Raw genomic sequence first — 22,454 nt, 5'->3', positions numbered from 1 at the left:
TGTCCCCTGTGAGGCTGTGTTGTCACTGATGCATTGTTGGGAAATAGAATTATTGGGATCAATAAAAGAACTGTGCAAGCAACAGGCCTGGAAGTTTTAGGCTTGTGTGTGAGAAAACCTTCCATGGGAAAGTCCCTGTGTGAAAGAGAACAAGCAGGCCTGAGAAACAGAGAGGGAGTGAAAAACTTGCAGCTGTGCTATCCGGGAGTGAATGAGGGAGATGGGCACAGAATTCCTTTGATCATAACAAGACTGTGGAAACTTGCCAATGTAAGTCCAATTATGTAGAAATAGAAATGTGTTTTGATAAGCTTTAAGCCACTTAGGAGTTAACAAGCTGGTATACTGGTATACAGTGCCTTTGGACTGCTAATAAATCAGAGTTTGTGGAGTTCGCTTATCAACCATATTGGTTTGGACTGTCTCTCTCCCTCCCCCCGCTGGGGCCCGGACTCCTCGTCCCGTGGAGCTTCTAACAATGCATGGTTCTCCTCTCTCACAGGTTGCCTGGTCACTATGAACAATGGCCCAGCTATACTACAAAAAGGTCAACTTCTCCCCGTACCGAGACCGGATCCCACTCCAGATCGTGCGAGCGGAGGCAGAGCTCTCGTCGGAAGAGAAAGCCTACCTCAGTGCTGTGGAGAAGGGGGACTATGCCAGTGTGAAACATGCCTTGCAGGAGGCAGAGATCTACTACAACATCAACATTAACTGTATGGATCCTCTCGGTCGCAGTGCCCTTCTAATAGCCATAGAGAACGAGAACCTGGAGATCATGGAGCTGCTGCTGAGCCACAGCATCTACGTGGGGGACGCTCTGCTCTACGCCATACGGAAGGAGGTGGTGGGAGCTGTGGAGCTGCTGCTGAATTACAGGAAACCCAGTGGTGAAAAACAGGTCGGTGGAGTGTTCCCGTTCAGTTTTGAGCCATTATCCTGCCTTAGGAAACTGCTGCTGCTCAGAGCAAAGTCCTTGATGTAGGTCCAGAGCAGACCTGGGCAGTCCTGTGTGGATGGTAATTCTCCAGCCTAAGCAAACATGTCTGCCTGACTTAAACTCTCAGTTTTTTCTCTTTCCCTCGGTGTTCTTTCCAGCCCCACAGTGTTTGTGCACACACTGATTTATAGGTTGATTTATAGACAAGCACTTTCTAAAGGAATTTGTGGCTCTCTGAAATTATATTACAATCTGTAAATGTGAACTATTGCCATGCTGTTGTGCTGATATTAAGTGGAATTGCTTTTCATAAGTAAATCCTGAAAGCACACAAGCTTATTTATAACTGCAAGCAAACAGTCTGCTGGGTTTCAGTCCTTCGCTGGAGTGCAGACAGATCATCTTGGTCTCCCTCTCCAGAGAGCTCCAGGGCAGAAATGCTGAGGCAGGACATAACTTACAGCAGTGAGCAGCTATGACTTGTAGGAAGGATCCTTAGCTGCAAAGCCATCCCTAAGTTACATAAGGATCTTTGTGGAAAAACCACGGAGTCTGAATGCTGTCACTTCAAGTGTCACATATTGCACAACCCCAACTGGTTTTTTCTGGTTTTCTTTTCGTTTGTAAGCACTACTGCCAATAATGAGAATAATTTATATACATTGCTGACCACTGATAATTTTTGTATACTTGCTGCTTGGAAAGGAGCATCCAAAACTTGGATAATCCTTATATATCAAACCTACTTTTGAAGGGAACACATCCCTCTGCGTGTGAAAGATTAATACCAGTCAATCATAGAAGAAAATGTTTTCAATGCATAGGCCCTTTAGTACATGGTTTTTCAGTAGGAATTTTATGTAGCCAAAGCAAACAATAAGGATCAACCCTGACAGAATTCAAGAGTGCTAAGCTTATTATTTAGAAATGGCAGCATTGTGCATGCTGTAGCAGTGTGACTCCAATGTGTGGTTAAAAAACTAGAGAGATAATGAAACTCCTCTATCTGACCTAAAAACTGAAATGTTAGTACTGAGTTTTAGTCTGGCAAAATATAAGTAGCAAAATACAGACCATTTGTGAAGAATGAGCCATTTTTTCCTTGGTCTTCTAGAAATTTGAGCATCCTGCAGCTCAACAGGACAGAGAGCAGAATAGGAGAAAAGTTTTTTTCAGTAGCATGAGGAATCGCCACTGATTATTGCAGGTTAATGACAAGTTTCTCCTGAAATGTCATGGAAAGCAAGTGATGGAATTCATGTGGATTTCTGTAACATCCCTTAAATACCAAAACTTGTGTCCACTCAAATCCACAGCCCTGCTGGCTTAACTGGACAGACACAGAGGTCTGTGAAACGAGGTTGATTTATTGCAGCTGAAATTCAGCTCCAGTGTCTCTAGTTCAGTGATCCATTTCATAGTAGGCCTGTTCCATTTTCCCCTATCTCTGTGCCAGCTCTCCTTCTGTAGCTAGAATTTTATCTGCTGCAGGGTTTACAACTTGGAGGAGAGCAAGCATGTGTGGGGGAGAAGAGATGCGGTGCCAGTTTCAGCTTTATTTACAAGGTTTGTTACAAGACCAGGTTTCGTCAGTGTATTTTAAACTAGCACTGGCTTGGTGCAAGATTCTATGAACAAACTAGGATTAACTTCCCTGGCTGGAGCTCAGGCTCTTCTGTAGACTGCAGGAAGTGTTTGCTGGTAGAGGGCTGCAGGACTGGACTTCCCTTTCAGCTGTTTCCCTGGCTGCTCATGCAGTGATGGTGATGAACATTTATTTCATGTGTAGTGGTAGAACAAGCTGGGCCAAAGTTGGTTAGTTTGTCAAATCACAAAGCTGTTACAGGAGGGGCTTCTGAACACAAGCTCCTGATGCTAATTCCACAGCAGTATCAATATACATTCATTAATTGTCCTTGCTGGACCCTTTCTCAGAAAGTCCTTTGGGAGCCCCACACCTAATTGCTTTCACAAAAAGCACCTGATAAAGCAGAGTAGCACAGCTTTGTCCTCATCAGCTCCTTCGATGTTCTAAAACATGTAGAAACCCTGCTTTTTTCTTCGAGTAGTAACAAAAAACCTGCACCTCATAGGAAGGTTTCTGTCTGGCTGTAAAATTTGTAAGATGCTATCACTGCACTTCTTATATATTAGGTTTAGTATAATCTATTAATTAAATGTACAGATGGTTCAGTTTGCCTAAACAAGCCTGTGTGGGGAAGGCTTCTTGGCTCGTGTGTGGAGCCTGTTTGCCATCAGGGGCTGGCTGCCTTTGCTGCACTCTGGGCAGAGGCTCAGGAGCAGTATCCTCTGATTGCTCTGTATTAAATATTCATCCACCTGAGCCTGGGGTCTGGGAGGACCTGTTGGTTCTATTTTCCTGCTGCCTGCCCCTGAGCAGGTTGCTGTTTGCCTCTCTCCCAAAGCCTAGTGTGTCTCTGGCTGCCGGGCATGAAGATCTGCTCCTATTTGCGTCTGTTCGCATCAGCTCAGTTAATTGTTGTCTTTGCATCTCAAAAGCAGCCGAGTAGCATCATTCAGCATAATCCATTTCATGGGTGTGTATCTCCAGCCTTATCACCGTACCACAATCCTGGCAGCAGCTCTTACAGGCTCATTCCAGCCTCTTGAGGAGTTACACTGACTGCATCTAGTTAGGAAAAGGGACACCCAAAACAAGGTGGAAAACCTTGGCCCCTCGCAGACTGGACCTGCAGAAGCAGGTTCAGGTTCACTCGCCAGCCACAGAGTCTCCAAGAGGAGAGGTCCATACCCGCCTCTGAGAGCTGCCCGAGGGGAAGAGCCCTGCTTTCCACCTGTACGATGACCTTTCCAGGGAGCAGAAGTTAAAAACCTTTCAAATACAAGTAGTGACCTTTGCTGTGCTCCTTATGTAAGAGAATCAGGGTCCCACTGATGATGTAAGGGCCGGGGGGAAATGGATGAAGGGGTTGGGCGGCACAGAGGCTTGGATCCTGTTATTAAGTGAATTTTTATGAGTCATTATTCTGCGAACCTTTGCTAGACTGCTGTTTTTACTGCGAATGCCGTGACAATGGCAGGGGTAAGTCATAGCCAGTAACTATAACAACCCGCTGCTCCCGCACTGCAGCCTGGCTTGGGAGAGCAGCAAATTGCTCTGTTTACATGTGCAGCCTGTGAGAGCCGGCAGCATGAACCACCTCGCTCCAGAGCTGCTGCAGAGCACAAGAGATTAGTGTTCTGAGCAGTGATGTGCTCGAGTAGATGTGTTTCTTTTCAGGTTTATCTCCGAGCAAGGTTTGTGGGTTATTTTAAGATCTTAGCATTTCTCCTCAAATCCGTGCTGCCCGGTCCAGAGGACTCAGAGCAGTGGTTTTGTGTGCTGCGCCGTGAGTCTGCTGCTAAAGCTGGGGAGAAGGCTGCACCAGTTACAGGCAGGGTAATGGCTAATGAACTTATGGCTAATGAAAGATACTCTTGGCTATGGGAGATTTTGGAGTCAGTGAGAGAATCGTCATGGTGCAGCCATGGGAAGAGTGTAGAGGTGTTCTGGTGTGCTTCACTCCCAGCAGAGAGTAAAGCCCAGGCTTGAAATGACCCATCCTCCTCTTCAGCAGCCAGAGCTTTTCTAATTCGGTGATTTTTACAGGTTAACTTGTTATTTCCAAATGTTACATAATTTACTCCAATTACTCATCCAAGCTTTTTATAAACCCTAGTTCACTTTGACCAGTCACACAGTTGGTCACTTAAATCATAGCATAGCTTGTTTTTCCCCAAACACATGACAGGCATTTGGAAATCAAGCAACCTCTCCATGCATATTAAGAGGAACAACAAAACAAACTAATATTTGTGGAACCTGGAGGGTGTGCAAGTGTCGCTTTTCCTGCAGAGGTTTGTAGTCAGAGAACATGTATTTCCCAGGAAATAAAAGTGAGCCCAGTCTGGTGCTGTGATAGTTATTGTTTGATTTTCTGGGCAGTGCAGAGGCTGCTGTTGTACTGCACAGTGGCAGAGGAGTAGTACAGGTGTACTTGGCATGGCAGTCCATCCTCAGTGATGAGTATAAATAAGTGTTCTTTAAATAAGACAACAGACCACTGAATAAAGAGCAGGGATGGGTCTGAAAGAGCAGGGATAGGTCTGAAATAGCAAAAATCAGCACCTGCAGATGCAGTATTGACTTTGGCCCAGGTTTAGTGGATCTTCTCTTTGGGGGTAGAAATGTTAAAATGCAAAGTTGTCTGTGCATGGGACAGGTCCAGTACGTGCAATGGCAAAACAAGGCAGTAGGCACACATCAAAATCTGGCTGGGGTCCTATGGGGTTGAAATTAGCAGGGAACTTGAAATTATTTTTTTTTTTCTTAATTCAGAATTACTGTAGGAGCAAGGGAATGTACGTCTGAATTCTCCTTTCCTGTAAAATCTTCTGTCTCTCAACCCGTTTGATCTTTGAGTTTTGCTGGATTTTTTTCTAGAAGTGCTATCAGATGGTTTTTTTAACTATACAAACATCAATACAGTGGGTTATGTTTTCAGCCAAGCTGGAGATTGCACCTAACCTTTGCCAGCAAAGAGCAGGAAATTCATGTCTGAAAACTCCCATTTCCCCCCCATATTTGATTCACTCTCAGTTTACCAGTAATAGCTGCATTTCCTGACACTTTGAAACCTGTTGAAATCAGTACAAATTTTCCAGTTGAGGTGTTCAGGGGCACATTTTTTCAAGCTGCTTGGGTGAGTTGTGGGAGTGGTGGCAGCAGCCCCCTAAAGGTGCAGCACAGCTCTCAGATCTCTCCTGCTTCTCTGCCTCCCCGCCGGAGCTGTGCTTGCAGCACACCAGACACGGTCTGTGCTGCCTGCTGAGCCCTCCTTCCTTCTTTAAGGAGCTCTAATCAGTCATCTGAATTACTCCACGTTGGTAAGCACCTCCACGGTGGCTGTTTTCTTCACAACAATCAGAGCTGACATCAGCTGTTTACATAAGGAGGGTAGGAGCATCTCTGTGGTATCTGCCAAACTTAGCGATTTGCTCGTGGCAGATGGCTCCAAATTAAGCTGGTTCACAGATGGGACTACAAATGCAATTCCTCAATAATGAGAATAAAAAGAAAAGGGATCTTAGGATTTCTGGCTGCGGTTCGGTTTGTTGTGATGGTCCAAAGGCCTTCTGGAAGCAATGTGATCCATATGTATTCCAAAAGAAGGAGCTTTGCAGGTACAGCCTCTGGAAGAGTGTGGTTGTGAAGAGGAAACTACAGAGAATAAAAGGCAAGTTTTCAGTCTTAGTTGCTAATCAGCAGATTGGTAGAAGATTGCCGTACTGGATAGTATTAGTGAACCTAAAATTTGACCTCAAAAATCCTCTTTCAGGGGAGTGAAAATCCACCTTAATCTTTGTTCAGATCTCATAGATCAACAGCCTAGAGACAGCCTTTTGTGAAACAGAAAATAGAGGCTGCATTAAACCATTTTATTCTTGCCCAAATCCAGTAACTTTCTTGAGACAACCTGGTTTAGCTTAATTTCCCTACTCACACAGAGTTCTTGTCCTGTGTGCAGAAACCAGTGCAAAGTTTAGCTCTTAACCACTGACAACCCTTGATTTTAGACTTGCTTGTGAGATGTACAAGCTCACTGCCAGCCCTGTGCTACCACTGATGGGACTGTTTTAAGTCAAAAGAAACAGTTCAGTTCTCATAAACCTCACGATATGAAATCTAGATTCTGCAGGCAGTTGGAAAGAGGAGAGCTTTAGGAGCAGGCATCTGTATCAAGGAATTCTGTGGCAGTTCTGCATTGTGGCTGTGGAGCACTGTAACACAGAGGGGAACAGGCTGATGGGTGGGACTCAAGCCAGTCATTTCCATGTTAATAGGGTCCAAAGTGAAAAGGAAAGGCTGAACCTGGTTAGAAACACGCCTGAGCAGGAGCAGGTTCTGAAGAACAGAAGCAGTTGAGAAAAATGCAGCCACAAGTTCTCAGCATGGAAATATTTGAAAGGCACAATAAGGAAGAAAGATCATGTCTGAAAACAGAGAAGCAGCTTCAAAGCCTAATGGCTCCATTAGCACCCAAGCTTTTCATTATTTTTATTGATGCAATAATAATTCACAGTTATAGTTAACATGCCTTTGACACTGGCGGCTGCCTTCAAAATGAATTCCATCTAATTAAACTAAACAACAGAGAAATCAAAGATCACTTCAGCTAATGATTACATTTAACTGTGAAATTCCTCCCTCCCTCCCTACCCATTGCCTTGGTCCCCAGGTAATCTTAAACCTAGGTGAAGAACTGGAGTGAAACTTCTCCTGGACCCAGTGAGCAGCATCAAGGATAAGGCAGTGACAGATACCAAATTTCTGACAGTGGCTATAAGGCACTGGCTCCTTCTCCTGGGTCGATATAAAGTCTGTTTCCTAGGATGCTGGTGGGGGTCAAGCCAAGAACTGCATCACAGCATGCACAAACATGCCATGCTTGTAATTTAACATATAGACAGGTGAGAAGTCAGGAGTTATCCAAGATGCTTCCCAGAGAATTGTCTTTACTGATCTGTAGGAGTGATCTTAGTGCTTGCCTGCTCTGGGCACACTGTACAAGGTATTTTTAGTCAGATGTGATGGGTTCTCAGGATTCAGCTGGGTGGATGAATTATTGTAGGGGAACTGTCTGTAGGGGGAAAAAAAATCCCGTTTGTGCTGCTACACAAGTAAACTTCTGGGCTCTCTGTAGATCTGATGATTAAGGAGTTTACTTTCAAAAAACCAGTATTATCTACCCAGCATCCACGAATGTGTCTACTGTACCCACCTCCCTTTGCTCCTAAGCCCCAATTACAGCATCCCCTGTCATCACCCAACGTGTTTGCCTCTGGTCTCTGTGAGTCCCCAGATCCAGAAGTCTGACATGGCTGTTTAGATTCCCTGATACAGCTTTTGGGAGACTCTTCCTGGTGCAGTAGTTATAACACATTTTTTCCAAGGGAAGCTTCTCTCTGTGGGAAAAGTGAATGTTACAAATTGCAGACTCCACCAAAACAGAGCTCTGGGATCTATAAAGATCTGTGAAGAACTGCAGGGCAGCTTAGCAGAAGTCCCTTAGCCCTCACCTGGCTGTTGAATAGAGCTGTGCTGGGTTGGCAAAGTCACATTTATGGCTTGTTTATCCCTGTATGAGCAGTATTTTGCTATCCCATGGCAAAAAACTGCCTGATGGGGTAGCACTTTGGTGGCAGTGGTGGTGGAATATCAAAAAGGCAGTATTGGGAGCAGTATTGCTTCTCTCTGAACTGCTGTAGCAAGGGAACGCTGTGATCCAAGGTCTTTGATCTGTCATTGCCTTGGGAGGATGCTGGAAAACTGCTCGAGAGGCTCAGGGCCCTGTGAATCGTTGGTGCTTAATTCATGGCAGTGAGAGAGGGCTGGTGTGCTCCAAGTGCTCCCCAGGCAGGAGATGACGAGGCAGTGCCAGGCTCTGCAGCATCAGGGGCACATCTTTACCTAGAGGCTTTCAACTTCCTAACACTGGGAATATCAGAGGAGGTCACTGCCTGAGTGGGAATAAAGGAAGATCACAGCCACACAGATTTTTTTTTTCTCATGCAAGCCCCTGCCACCTGCCTAGATTGTCATTTCTTTGTTGTTGCAAACTCTGGAGTCTTTTCAGAAGCTGCAGTGTCTTCTTGGTTGGTAAAACAACAGTGCCAAAAGCACAGCTTAATACTCAAAATGGGGAATAATGAACCTCCTGGTTTGTGAGCATCAGGATGTGTTTTGTGCACCATCAGGCAGTGCTGGGCTGGTGCCAGATGCAGTAACTCACTCCTCTCTCTGACACTGTCTCATGATCCAATCTGATTTAATTTTTTTTTTCTAAAGGAATGTGATTGAATATGAACACAACCCAAGGAAAAAGCCCTCCCTTTTCAAGCCCTGTTAGCAACATATTACCTCTCCTAAACTTAATGAAACATGTCTCATCCTCACAAGGTGGTAAATGACAGGAAGAAGGGATGTTTTATGTACAAAGATGATACAAGAGGCTGTAGATAGCATGATTATTAACCTATATTAGCACATCTTGTCCTTGTTACCACTAAAAATAGATAATACAGAGACCAAGAAAAATGAATCAAAAAGCTGGACAACTCTCACTCCCAGAATAAAGCCTGAAGAATATTAGAAAAATAGTAACCATAATAAAATAAAGATTACCTTGAAGACAGAGACTGCACATTTCCAGATAACCATGGGCTGTCTTTGTTTCAGTTGTGTTTGGGGCCAGGGGAAAGCTTATCCATAAAACGAAAAAATATGTAAGATGCAGCAGTGATCCTAGGTCCTTAGAGTAGTTAAGAAATTTAGAGGACTGGATTAAGCAAGCTCTTTAATAAAATTCATTTCCAACCTTAAAAACAGCATTAAAAATAAAGAATAAACCCTAATAACTTTTACTCAAAACAGCTGCTCCCATCGCAGAGTAACTCTTAAAATGGTAATAAAGAAAGGTGAAAAAACCCAAACAAACAGCATTTTATGTTTTCAAATGAGGGGGAAAAACTCCAATCATCAGGAATATGTGAACTAGTCTGCCTGTGCAATCTTGAGGAGGTAATGCAGTTCACTCCCACGTCAGTAATTCTGGACTTACACCTGTGTTGGTGTCACAGTCTCAGGAAACAGCTCCAGCAAGCAGCCAGGGGATCTCTGCCTTTTGGGAATATCCATAATATTGCATTTTTGGGAGACCTGTAACATGCTGTGAGCCAGGTCCCCATGTCACTTAGGCCACTTCAGCAACTTCATTATTGTCCAGATTGTGATGGTCCTGAGCTTTAGTGCCACATTTATTGCAACTGGAGAAGTGTCCCCGTTCAGAGAGCCCCAGACCATGCAGGTGTATGATGGAGCCAAGGTTCCCTGGATGTGGCTGGTGTGATAACATCACATATGTGATAAGATCATGTAATATGTGATAAGCTGGGGCTACAATGGGCTTGTAAAACATTCCTGCACAGAGGATGATGCCTTTCTGTGCTGGGTCCTAAAGTCCTGGTCACAGTCTTAGATTGCTGCTCCTCCTTTGTCCCTCTGTAATTTGTTGGCAAAGAGAGGGGCAAAGCAAGATGTGTTCCAACCCAAGACTGTGAGTTTCAAGGTCTTTAGTGTCCCTTCGTGGTCGCCAGCAACTGATGCCTTTTCCTGGTCTTAAAATCGAAGACTCACACACGGTTAGAAGGGGAAAAGGGATTTTACCTCGGTATTTATTTTAAGGACCCTTAGGTGCACACATCCAGGTCATATGCATGGAGATGCACCCCACCAAGTCTGCCCCCAAAGATCAGGTATAACATTATAGGTTTTACTAATTAGCAGATCTATCAAAGATTCCCCAATGAGAGGCTCAGGTGAGCCCCCCTCCCCAAGGAACCTTCCCCTGGATGGTTCTATCTTGGTTTACAGAATGTGTTCTGGAGAGGACCTTGGGCTCTGGGGCACACTTGATCCCTAACTACGAAACCTCTAAAATGTTGAGTCTCTCAGCTTGACAAACAAGTCCAAGAATGTAGGCAAAAAGCACTGGGAATACAGAAGTTGTAAAAAGGTATAACAGGGGTATAAAAGAAAAGGCAAAAAAATCTTCATGGCATCAAGGAGAAGGGGCAGCCAGGAGAGGCTGCAGTTGCTCGTGGCACAACACTGCCCTGGTTCCTGTAAATAGGGGAAGGCACTCAGTAGCCCATCTCCCTGCTGGATTCAGCGGCTCTGAACGGCAGCAAGGCACGGCAGTTCAGGGCAGAGGGAGCTCAGGTTGTGCTCCAGCTCAGTACAAGAGGTTCAAACACAGGTAACTCTTTGACAGCATCCCTCTGTGACTTGCAGAATCAGCCACAGAGACTGCACTCTTTCTTCATTTCATCATCAAGTGCCTCATCTCATCTCCTCCACATGCATGGGGAGGAGAGGGCTCAGGAGAGAGGGACACAGAGAGAGAGGGCTCTGACTGCAGGAACGTGCCACAGGCCATTGAAATGCATATTTGCAAAATCCTTTCCTCCTGAAGGCACCTCTCCGAATCCCTCTGTTTTAATCCCCAACAGAAGAAGTTATTATGTAGCATCAGCCCCAAATGGTGACATCTTTTGACAATCTTTCTGGCTGTGCTGCATTTCCTAAACACATGGCTGAGCACAAGCTCTGATGCAGCTCTGCCACTGTCAAGTGCACTAGGTTTCAGTTTAGTTCTGAGAACTAATCCCCTGGGCCTACCTCCATTTCTAAACACGTGGATGAGAAGCCAAATTAAAACTGGAAGAATCTAGAGCAGATCTATCCGTATTTTACTTTTGCATAGTGGTTGTAGAGAAGGATATTTGGTTATACAGATAGAAAAGATCGACTTTTTCACATTCTTTCAGTAGTAATGTATTACATTGTTAATTAATTAACAACTATTAGTTCTATGATTCTAAAGCATGCTCTTTTTTATTCAAAGGTACCTATTTTAGTGTTAATGTGCACCATCTGGTAACCTTGTATCAGCATTTGGCTTGCTACAAGGCACTAAAAGGTACTAATTTTCACTGGTTTGCAGTATCAATCTGAGAGGCAGAGGTTTTATTTGGCTTTACAGGCACATTTGTAAGTCACAGAGGAGATTTTAGACCAGAAAGAGCCTTTTCTTCAGCTGGATATTTTGGGACTGCTGTATTGGAATCAGTGGAAAGCTCCAGTAACAGCAGAGCTTGCCCATAAGTACATCTACAACATGTGCCTTATGCCAAAGCTTGTTCATAACCAGTATAAAAGCCCTTAAATGACTTTACTTTTAGATAGCAGTTTGTGTTGTTCATTATATTTCATTAACCAAATTACATCATTTCAGTCAATGAATTGCTCTTGAGAGAAAAACACCAACTCCCTGTTAATATAAATACTGGCATCACTCTGATACCAGACGTCTCTCAAGGCATCTCTGCTTAAGATACTGAGTTAGTGAAACCCACACCAGTGTATCACCTAAAATAAATGCTGAAATTTATACAGCCATGTACTGTTTTCCCAGGGTCTCACATAAGGTTCCTTCCAGTGCCTAAAGGGAGCTTACAAGAAAGCTGGAGAGGGACTTTCCATAAGAGCATGTGGTGATAGGATGAGGGAGAATGGCCTTGAGCTGAAGGAGGGCGGGGGTGGATGGGATATTGGGAAGGAATTGTTCTCTGTGAGGGTGGGCAGGCCCTGGCACAGGGTGCCCAGAGCAGCTGTGGGTGCCCCTGGATCCCTGGCAGTGTCCAAGGCCAGGTTGGATGGGGCTTGGAGCAGCCTGGGATAGTGGAAGGTGTCCCTGCCCATGGCAGGGGTGGCACTGGATGGGCTTTAAGCTCCCTTCCAACCCAACCCATTCTGTGATTCCATGAGAAGGGAACAAAGGCCCGTGGGGTTCTGTCAATGAAGGAATTTATTCAGGGTTCAGGCAAGGAGCAGGATTCAGTTGGCTGTGCCAGTCACCAGATGTGCATTTCTCAAGACACATTTTCCTGTTGCTGGTACCAGGACTGACCTGCAGCCTGGCAGCACAGACTCTGTCCCTCGTGCTCTACTCACAGAGCTGCAGCCAGAGGCACCCCAGGACTGTGATTCTGAACAAAACCCCTGCTAAAGCTCCTTCTGCCCACTGAGCCCAAACTGATGTAGTACAAAATCATCTTTATAGGATGACAGGAAGTGGCTGTGCCTGTGGCCACACCTGTGGATGGCACTGTGCTTCCCTCGTGGGGCTGCTTGCAGAAAACAAAGTAGAAGCAGGAAATCCTTGATCAATAAACTGCCCAAGCTTCCATTTCTGTATTATATTTGTAGCTTTCCAGTGAGGCTCACACAAGTTTGTGTTGGCAGTTAGAAAAACCTTCTCTAACACGAAGCTGAGGCAAAAAGTTACACAAGCTGAAAACGATGCAGATTAATGCAGTTACAGCTTATCGTGGTTGTACTTACAATCCATTGCACTGATCCAGGGGAGGTGATAGTTTATGAAATGGAGATGGCTTGAAAACAGGGCAATTCCAAATGTAACAGGTAAAAGCACTATGAGTTATTTTCAGACAAAACATTATTATCCATAAAAGGCAAAAGGTGCATCTCCATTAGGCTGTTAGTTTGGTCGAGGAGAATGTTTTTGAGCTGAATCTCCTTAGTTTTCCCATTTATTGCAGTGTGGTTCACATTGCTGAGCAGTCTTGGAGCACTTGAGCTGGGTTGCTTTTATACAACACTAAACCAGAGGAGCTGCTCCAGGGACAGATACCAAACTAGATTAAATTCAAAGTAAAATTCTTAAAAGACCTACAACAAGGCCACCAGATCTTCAGTGCCAGCTTTTTTCTTTTTTCTTTCTCTGTAGTTTAATTCCTCTTACACTGTACTCATGACTAACAGCAGAGATGCCTGCTCTCTTTCTAGCCAAAGCTCCTTTCCAGACGTGCACTATTTTTCTGGAAAACTTATTTTCCCATTCAGAGGAGAGCTTAGCTGCATTGAACAGCACTTTTATGTGAGCTAATCCTTCTCCTTTAATGAATTAAGCTTGTTTCTTCAGCCTCCTTTTCAAATAAAGGGGATTTTTCACTCGCTGCAGCATCCTTCAGAGCAGCAGTGGTACAGGGGTAAGCAGGCACCTTATGAGGATTAAATCTAGGCAGATGATAACAAGCATTCAGTCACTAGTTGTTACTGGTAGCATTAATTTCTCAGATGAAAAGAACCAAGATGAAATGCAGACAAGGTATTTGCTCCTGTGCAAGTAGTGACAGTAAGGTTCTGAAGGACTTGGGTTAACAGCTGGTGTCAGGTGATGAGGTTAATGGAAGAGAGTTCTGTTTTTCAGGTCACTTAACGAAAATAATCTTGGAAGAGCTTAGCAGAGCCCTTGGGGTAGAATAAATTATTCCTCTTCTGCTTCCATCACTGCAAGTTAACCCAAGACACAGGAGAAGCTGATCTGAACGAACTCAGCTGGGTGGAGCATCACAGGAGGAACATCAGCATTGTTGTAATCTCTGCTGCCCCTCCAGTGAGAGAACGCAGCCCTTGAGCAGAAGCTTTGCATGGCCACAGCTTTAAAATAGACAGTTTAGGATGCAGGTTATCAAAAAACCCTGTGTGAGAAGACAACAAAAATACTTATCACAAGATGGGCAATTTTGAGCCAATTCATGGCCTTTGGGTCAGGCAGACACCGAAAAGAGGCCGCAGCTGCCCCTGGTCACACTGTCCCCGTTCTGGGCTTTGCTGGTTTGCATTGCTGCTCAGAAATAGCTCCAGCTCCTGTGACTGGAGCCTTGCACTGATCTGCTCCCCGGGAGCCTGTGTGGCTCTGCACCACCATTTCCCTCTTTATCCCTTAATTACAAGTGCTGCCCAGGAAAACACACCTTCCCCGCCACTGCTCGAGTCCTCATGAAGCAGCGCTCTGTTTTGGGGGAAAGGGCTTGTGATATGAGCCAGAATAAGGGATGAGAGATCACTGCATTCATTCCCAAACCTTGGGAAAGCCATTTTGGTGTCCCCTAGATCCAGATTTAGAAAGCCTCTGGAGCAGACAGGATTAGCACTATCCCCACCTGTAGCATCACTGCCTTCTCCTTGAGTGCCCATTTCATATTCCAAGCAACATGAATACCTCATCTGTGTAAAGCTGAAAATGCTTTTTTACAGCCCTGGGTACAATAACTTCCATGTAGAAAAACAAGATTAAACTCGACAGTAATAGAAGTGATAGAGGAGGGAAAGCGTTCTTCCTTTGAGGCACAGGCTCTGAATACAGCAGCCAGTCACTGACTGCAAAAGGACAGGAAGAAAGATAAATGCAGTTGTATTCAAGCATCAGGTCTTTAAAAAAAAAAAAAAAAAAGAGCTGCTAAGAAAGAGAAAAAAAGAAAAAATGAAAACCTCACACCTTTCTCTCGACATTTAACAAACTGCCTAAACAAGCTAAGCAAAGGGAAAGGAAGAGAGTGCAAGACCTTACACACAGAGCTGCTTTCAGGCTTTTGTTACTGGGTATCTTAAAATACATTTGGCCAACCTTGCTAAGAGACACCAAGCCCTCCATGACCCACAGCAAATCCTCAGGACTGTTTTCTCTCCCTCCTGCCTCTGTGGGCACCAGCCTGCTTAGCAAAGCCTCTCCACACTCATGTGTCTGCAGGTTGCCCGGGATTTAACCCCTCATGTGGCACATCCAGGGGAGCAGATTTATTCCCCAAAATGCCTGCAGCCCCCCAGTGAGCCCTGCTGCTGTAACTGAGCCTGTACCTCAGTGTGGTGACCACCTTTGGGTGGTCATGAACAGTCCCTGTCACCTGGTACGTGTAAGGATTTATTGATCAGCTTTGGTTCTTTAGTGCTCTAGGGGCTCTTAACTCCCAGGGAACTGAGATTCCAAGACTGGAGGTCTCATCACCAGCCTTAGGTGTATCCTACAGCAGGATTTCTTACCTCGTGCTCCTCCATCACTGCTTTGTTTTTGGGTTTAGGCAGACTGAGGAGCGCTCCCTGCCATTAGGACTCTTTGGCAACAGTTTCTCCAAGACACCTTTGATGCTTGCAAAGGGAAGCAGCCCCACTGTTCCCCCAACCCAGCCATGCCCCCTGGAGCAGCGGGATGTGCCAGGGCAGGAGTGGTGGGCACGGGGAGAACAGAGTGTTTGAGTAGTGATTAACACACAACAAAGAGAGCTGCCTGCCTGCAAGTGGAAACACACTGGGTGCTTGGGATGTAAGAGCATTCCCATCTAATTTTGCGCTCTGCATATAGTAATAAGACACAACAGGGTGTGCATTAAGCTCATCTTTTGAGAAGTGCAGCAGTAGCTGAATAATGCACACCCTGGAGGGGCTTATTTGTAGTGGACTATGGCTCATTAATTTTACATTTAATTTTTTTTCAAATCTGTTTTAAAAAAACCCCACAAGTCTATTCTGAGGGCAGTTATGTAATGTATCCTTACACTGAAAAATATTTTCAAATAGAAACAGTAGGAAAAAGTGAAGAAGAGTTTTGCCCAGCTTCAGGCCAGGGTTTGGTGTGTGTAGGACCAGCTATGAGCAGGTTCTTGGCCTGCTGGTGCAGATATATGGTGCAAATAATGGTAGTTATGGAAATCTATTCAGTGTTCACTCTTTTCTAGACCTTTCTTTCCTTTTGTGTAATTACCTGGGCCTTTTTTCTTCCTTTTTTTCCCCCATTTTGTATCTGAGCCAATACCCATTTCAGACCAGATTCATGTGTAAATCATTTGAATGGGGATGGGACTGACTTTTACACAAGACTGGCAGGATTTGGGGGGAAATGGTTTTGCCAGAATAGCAGTGTGTGGATAAGCCTGCCAACAACAGGATGTAAAGCACAGAGGGTGTTATAAAACCCCTGTTTTGTTATGACATCACTCCAGAGGTATGAAGGAGGGACTTCTGAATTCTGCTGCTCCACATGAGATACGCCTTCAGCCCCTTGTGGTTTATCCCTTCATGCAGTGTTGAAACTGGGGGTGGGTTGGATGGTCGGGATGGACGGGGATGAGAGATCTCTATAAGCAGATCTTGGGGCACGCTGTTTATTGCAAAGGGCGTGGGTACAAGGGCACTGCTTAGAGCTGCCAGCTGCAGCTCCAAGCAGGCCCAAGGTGTAGGAGAGAGGGAGAGAGTAAGAGCAAGAGAGTAAGTAAAAGAGAGTAAAGAGCAAGAGCTAAGAGCAAGGAGCCAGGAGAGCTAAGAGTGTTAAGTAAAAGAGTTAAGAGCAAGAGAGCGAGGTCCTTGTTACAATACAATAAATCATCTTCTGTACTGAATATTCTAATTCTCACTAGCCAATCTAATACAAGGTACAAATCCTATAGCATTTACATACAGCCTATAAGAGTTCTTACATTACCATAGAGTGTTACATTTTAACTCCTAAAAACTACTCTTTGGACCCCTTCTGCTGAGCTGGTAGGGTCTGCTCTGACCCTTGGACCTGTCTGCAAGGAGAGGGTATTGTTCAATCAAGAGGGGATTACCTTCAGTCGGCCACACCATTGTTTTCCAGTTGTTCAGTAACTAAGGCTTTATATCTCAAAGATGGCCTTCATTTCGATGTCGCTTACAGTTTTCATATTCTCAAAATCTTTTGTCAGGCAATCATATTTATAAGGCTTTCCTGTTTCATCTTCCCCAACAATGCAGGTTCCAACCTTGATGATGGACACCCAGTTTTCGGAGTTCACTCCGGATATCACCCCGATCATGCTGGCGGCTCACACCAACAACTACGAGATCATCAAACTGCTTGTCCAAAGACGGGTGACAATCCCACGCCCGCACCAGATTAGGTGCAACTGTGTGGAATGTGTCTCCAGCTCGGAGGTGGACAGCCTGAGGCATTCCAGGTCGAGGCTGAACATCTACAAAGCCTTAGCCAGCCCTTCATTGATTGCCTTATCGAGCGAGGATCCCATCCTGACTGCATTCCGGCTGGGCTGGGAGCTGAAGGAGCTGAGCAAGGTGGAAAATGAGTTCAAGGCTGAGTATGAAGAGCTTTCACAGCAGTGCAAGCGTTTTGCTAAGGACCTTTTGGATCAAGCACGGAGTTCCCGGGAGCTGGAGATCATTCTCAATCACAGGGATGATCAAAGCGAAGAGCTGGATCCCCAAAAATGTCACGATTTGGCAAAGCTAAAGGTAGCAATAAAGTATCACCAGAAAGAGGTAAGAGTCGCCGAAATGTGAAGGCATTGGGTAAAACAGTTCATTTCTGGAGTTGCTATGGGTTTGTTCAGTGCTGGCTCTCAGGTGGGATTTTTTGATGTGCCCATGGATTAGTCACAAACCAGGAGGCTCAGGGCACCTTGGTGACAGTGTGACTCTGATGACAGTTGAGGGCAACAGGACTGGGACTTGCTGCAGTGGGTTGTGGCTTCTACAGCACCAATAATTTCTGTCTCAAAGCTGCTTGAATCCCATCTCATTGTAACCCACCCCCTGCAAAGAGCAGCCTTCAGGCATTTCCAGGTCTGCTAGCTCTGAAAGTTTTTCCCAGTGGCTGTTTTTGTACAGGAACCCAGAGCTAGAAGGGGTTGCGTGGCTCCTGAAGGCTGACTCACTGGATTTCTCATGGAGTGCAGGAAATAATACAATCCACAATTCACTTCCTGCAGCCACCAAGCACTTCCAAGCACCCACTCAGCACTAACTTGAAAGGGCCAGGGAAGTGACAGCAGCTAAAGAGAGCAGGAGAGGTTGGGAGCACTCCCAGAGTCCCAGGTCTCCAAGTTACCAGCAGTTTTGTGAAAATACTCATGTGGTGCAAATATTTCTTCACATCCGTGACACCTCTTGATCCTCGGTCCTTGATCCATCTCTGTTTTCAGAGCTGAGAAGCAATTCCCAGAAATTCCAAATCCTGCCTGTAGTTCCAGAGAGGGAAGCCATACTTCAGCTAAAGGACACAGAGCCTTTCAGAAGCCCTGCAAATCCACAGATTTATAAGTTGATTCAGTAAAGGCCAGGACCCCCAGGAGAATGCTGACAACAGTTTCATTAGTTGGCTCTGGATTTCCTTTCTCTTTCCAAACCCAGACAGAATTTAGGAGATGATATATTGCTGTCGGGCAGCAATGTTCCAGGTTATCTGAAGGAGGAGTTTGGTTGCTTGGTTGAGGAACTGAATTTCAATGTGTATTACATTCTTCTGTGTCTGAATGGTCACGTGAGTGGCAGAAGATCCTGTCACACTCCTCTTTGCACTGTCTTCCCCACATCCAACACTGACCCAGCATGGAGTGACCCATCCCACCTCCCTGAAGGGCTGCATCCGAGGTACAGATAGCCAAGAGGTGAAAGATGCAGATTTCCTTCCATCCCTTTGGGCTGTTGTGCCTCCCCAGTGCCAGCCCCTCGATGCAATGAGCTGGAGCCAAAGCCTCAAACTCCCTGGGCTCCAGCACTTGGCCACTTCCTGCTCTTACTGGGCTACTCTGGGGAAATGTCAGCAAGGCTCACTGGTGTCATGTCAGGTTGTGTTTTTTGCTCTGAGACGGGGTTAGGTAACACCACAGGTGCTTTAGGGACGAGTAGTGAAGAGTTACTCTGGAGAAGGGCAATGCAGGTAATCAGGTCAATGTTCATTGAATCTGAGAAGGAGCAGGGATTCTGTTTTTCCACTGGCCTGGCAGGACCAGACTCTGGAGCCACAAGCTCCAGGTTACCCCAGCACTGCTGTGTGCAGATCACTGCAGTCCCACTGTGTCACTGGTGGCATCCAGGTGTAAATCTGTGGCTGCTCTCGTGTTCACACGCAGAAGCTGCAAGTCTGAAGCAGCTCCCTGTGTTTGAAATGTGGTGCTGAACAGTCCTGAAGCTCTTTTATTTTAAAATTTTTAATCGTTGCCTGCTTTCTTGACAGTTTTTATTTTTTTTTTTTTTAGGCGTATTTGACTGAATTCCAAGCATATGGACAAATTCCATGTTTTGTGACATTTTCATGACAGTTCCAGCCTAAAAATGATAGCAAATATGCTCTGCGTTGCCAGCTGAAGTCAGTGCTGTTTTCAGGTGGAATACTGGTGGGCAGGGGCAGAATGAATGAGGTTGGGAAACCAGCTACTGAACCCTGTCATCCCACGTGGTTATTCACAAAAACCCTGAAGCATCCTGCAGGGCGGCTGGGGTTTTCTTATCATGATAATTAGGCCATCTTATCATGGTAATTAGCACAACACAAAACATCAAGGAAGATACAAACATCCTTGCCAGCTTCTGAAAAAATGAGTAGGAACATTTGCCAGGGAGACACTGAGAAATGTTTTTCAGCCCTGACTGAAGAGTATCAGACTGAGAGGATTTTTGTGGGGACAGGAAGGAAAACAGAAGCAAGTTTGGTTTTCATGAAAGACAGTTCTGCAGAGAAAAACAGCAGACTTTTAAAAGTAGATCATCTTGTTCTGCTGAAGCTTTTTATGTCTCGACGTTAAATGGGATTGGGTTGGATGGAGAAGCTTTTTACATCTTAACGTTGACAAAGATAAAAGTCAAATCTCTGGTAGCCTAAGAGGAGAATCCAGTGTGAACTTTGGTTATTTTCTGGGGTGTCGGTTGTTACTGCAGTTGTTAGTTCTGTGTAATTTCACACTGATTTCAGACGAATTTCCTGAAGCTTTTTTCTTTTTGAGTGAAATAAATCTGAATTTTTCCCCCCAAATATGAAATTATTCCATTTCAGGTTAATCAGGGAGATAAGGTCAGCTTCAAGATTCTTTTCAGGGAAGCTGTTAAGGGGAAATGGGTGAAGAGATTGTGGAGTTTGTCTCTACAAAGGCTGGAAAAATCTCCCATTCTGTTTTTTTTTCCCCAAAAAAACCCCTTGGGAGGTACAAGTTTTGATTATTCTCAAACATGACACATGCTAAGCATTTTATAAACTGAGAAATGCGTTGCTCATGAGGAAGAAGACTGTTCTTCTTTGGAGGAGGGCCAAAACAACGGAGAATGAATTTGTTGCTTTTCCTGTTTGTTTTTAATAAGCCCCTAAATCCTAGAAGGTAAATTACTGTTTACACAGAAGGTTAAAAAAAAAAAAAAAAATCAATTACACAGGAAAGATTAAAATGTGCCCTTAGGAAGCTTTGGAGTATATTTTATGGCAGCAAATGGTAAAAACATGCTGTGAGATGTTCTTAAGCTCCCTCTCCCTTCTCATCGGAAGTGTAGAATGGTTGTGTCCTCAGTTTCAACTTTCTCCAGAAGGTGGGAAGGACTTAATAGCTGTGAGCCCTGTTTGCATGGCAGTCACAAAACACTAGGGAAAAATGAGGACAGCACTAGTACACTGTGGAACATGATGAGTTAGACCCAGCACGGACACATCAGTTCTCTCAGTCCTCTGTTAAAGAAATTCTTTTCCAAGGATCACAGTAATTAAGGTCTAAGAGACCAGCAGGCTTTTCATAAATGCTCTGTAGTATGTGGCATTTGTCTTCATGTTATTACTTTTCTCGTTCTTTTATTCATGACTAATTTTGGAAGGAGAAAGGGTGCTGAGGGCCTAATAGGAAAAGGCACAGCTCAGCTGTTGAGGATCAGTCTTCGCTGTGCTCTCCTGGCACCACATTAGCTCTGCATTTGTTAATTTGTTTGCATTTCTAAGAAAAGATGGGGAAAAGTCATCTCTTAGGATCTTGCCAGTCTCGTAAAGCACAGTTGTGTGTACAGGGTATATGGCAGGGTTAGGGAATCAGAGCAGGGGCAGCATGCAGAGAGAATTTTTATGTCCCTTTGAGTTTTTTTTTGCTTTGCCAATAATGTAAAACAACCACAGCACAGCACTGAATGAGGTCTAAAAGGGCAGATTTCTCCTCGTATTGAACATTCTGCTGAGCCACAAGGACAGCAAGACACATTCCGCTTATTCCTGCTTCCCCGCTTGCCATCACAGGTTGTTCACATCTCCGAAATGAAGTGAAACATCACAGTAGTGGGGGTTCTAATGTGTTTTTCTGGTGCTGGCAAATAGCTGTGCAGGTTTAGTTTATGTGTCTGTAAGAAGGTCTACACAATGCAAGGCACTCAGCAAAACCCCATTATTTTATCTATGACTCTATTGCTTAGCACTTCCACAGAATTAGATCAAAGGAGTGCACAGAGAAATTCCCTCTCAGAAACCCTTAACCTCCATCTCTCTTCCTCACCGTGCTCTAATCAAATGGCAGGAGAGGACAGAAGCAGAATTGTTTGCTTTTCTGATTTAAAAACAGTGCTCTTTGCCGTTTTTCTCTTCAGGATGAAGCTTCAACAGTTTCAGTCCTTTTTTTTTTTCTTTTTTTTTTTTCCCAGGACATTTACATAGACAAGCACCTCCTGAGATGCAGTTCTGGAGTGAATGAATAATCATTCCTGCCATGCCGCATATTTTTCCGCTGTGTCTTGACTCTTGTCAACTGTGTGGCTGCAGTCAGGAGCACAGCATCCCTCTCCAGGGAGCATGCATAAACCTGGGAAATTTCTAAGGGCACTTCACTTAGTGTATAAAAAGAGCTTATAAAAATATCAGAGAAGCATGAAAAATGAAGTGCGAGGTCTGTGAAAATCAAAGCTCGTCGCCTGCGCCTTGTTTACCCGTTTTGAAAGCCATTCAGGTGTCTTGATGGATGGCCACAGATCTTTCTTTGCTCGCAGGCAAAGCTAAGTTATTCTCCTGTGGGTTTGTCTGTTTTCTTGCCATACTGCCTGGAGGAATAATGATACCGGGCTGAATATTGTATTGTGCTCTTTAAAGGCACAATGGAAAGTCTTGCTTGAGCCTGCACAGTTCAGAAGAGTAATAAAGAGGCTTTTACTTCCAGATTTCTTGAAGGAAATCAGCAAGTCGTGAAAAGGTCTTTATTAGGAGTAGCTGAGGGAAGCAGAGCTGCTCCTTGTAGAAGCTTTCCTTGGTTTCTAGGGAACTGGAACGTCCGTATTTCTTAGTGTGCTCCATGGTGAGGATGG

General features: G+C 44.8%; 1 protein-coding gene across 1 annotated transcript in view; it reads left to right on the top strand.

Moving 5' to 3' along the window:
* Positions 1–523: 523 nt before the first annotated feature.
* Positions 524–22,454, top strand: part of TRPC5 (transient receptor potential cation channel subfamily C member 5) — a 63,726-nt gene continuing 41,795 nt past the window's right edge. Inside the window, exons 1-2 of the mRNA XM_069014952.1 lie at positions 524–901; positions 17,157–17,678. Coding sequence (XP_068871053.1) covers positions 524–901; positions 17,157–17,678 — 900 coding nt within the window. The remainder of the gene's footprint in view (positions 902–17,156; positions 17,679–22,454) is intronic.

This window comes from Aphelocoma coerulescens, chromosome 4A (genome assembly GCF_041296385.1).
Source record: "Aphelocoma coerulescens isolate FSJ_1873_10779 chromosome 4A, UR_Acoe_1.0, whole genome shotgun sequence".
Lineage (NCBI taxonomy): Eukaryota > Metazoa > Chordata > Aves > Passeriformes > Corvidae > Aphelocoma > Aphelocoma coerulescens.
This window is presented reverse-complemented; position numbering and strand designations above follow the sequence as displayed.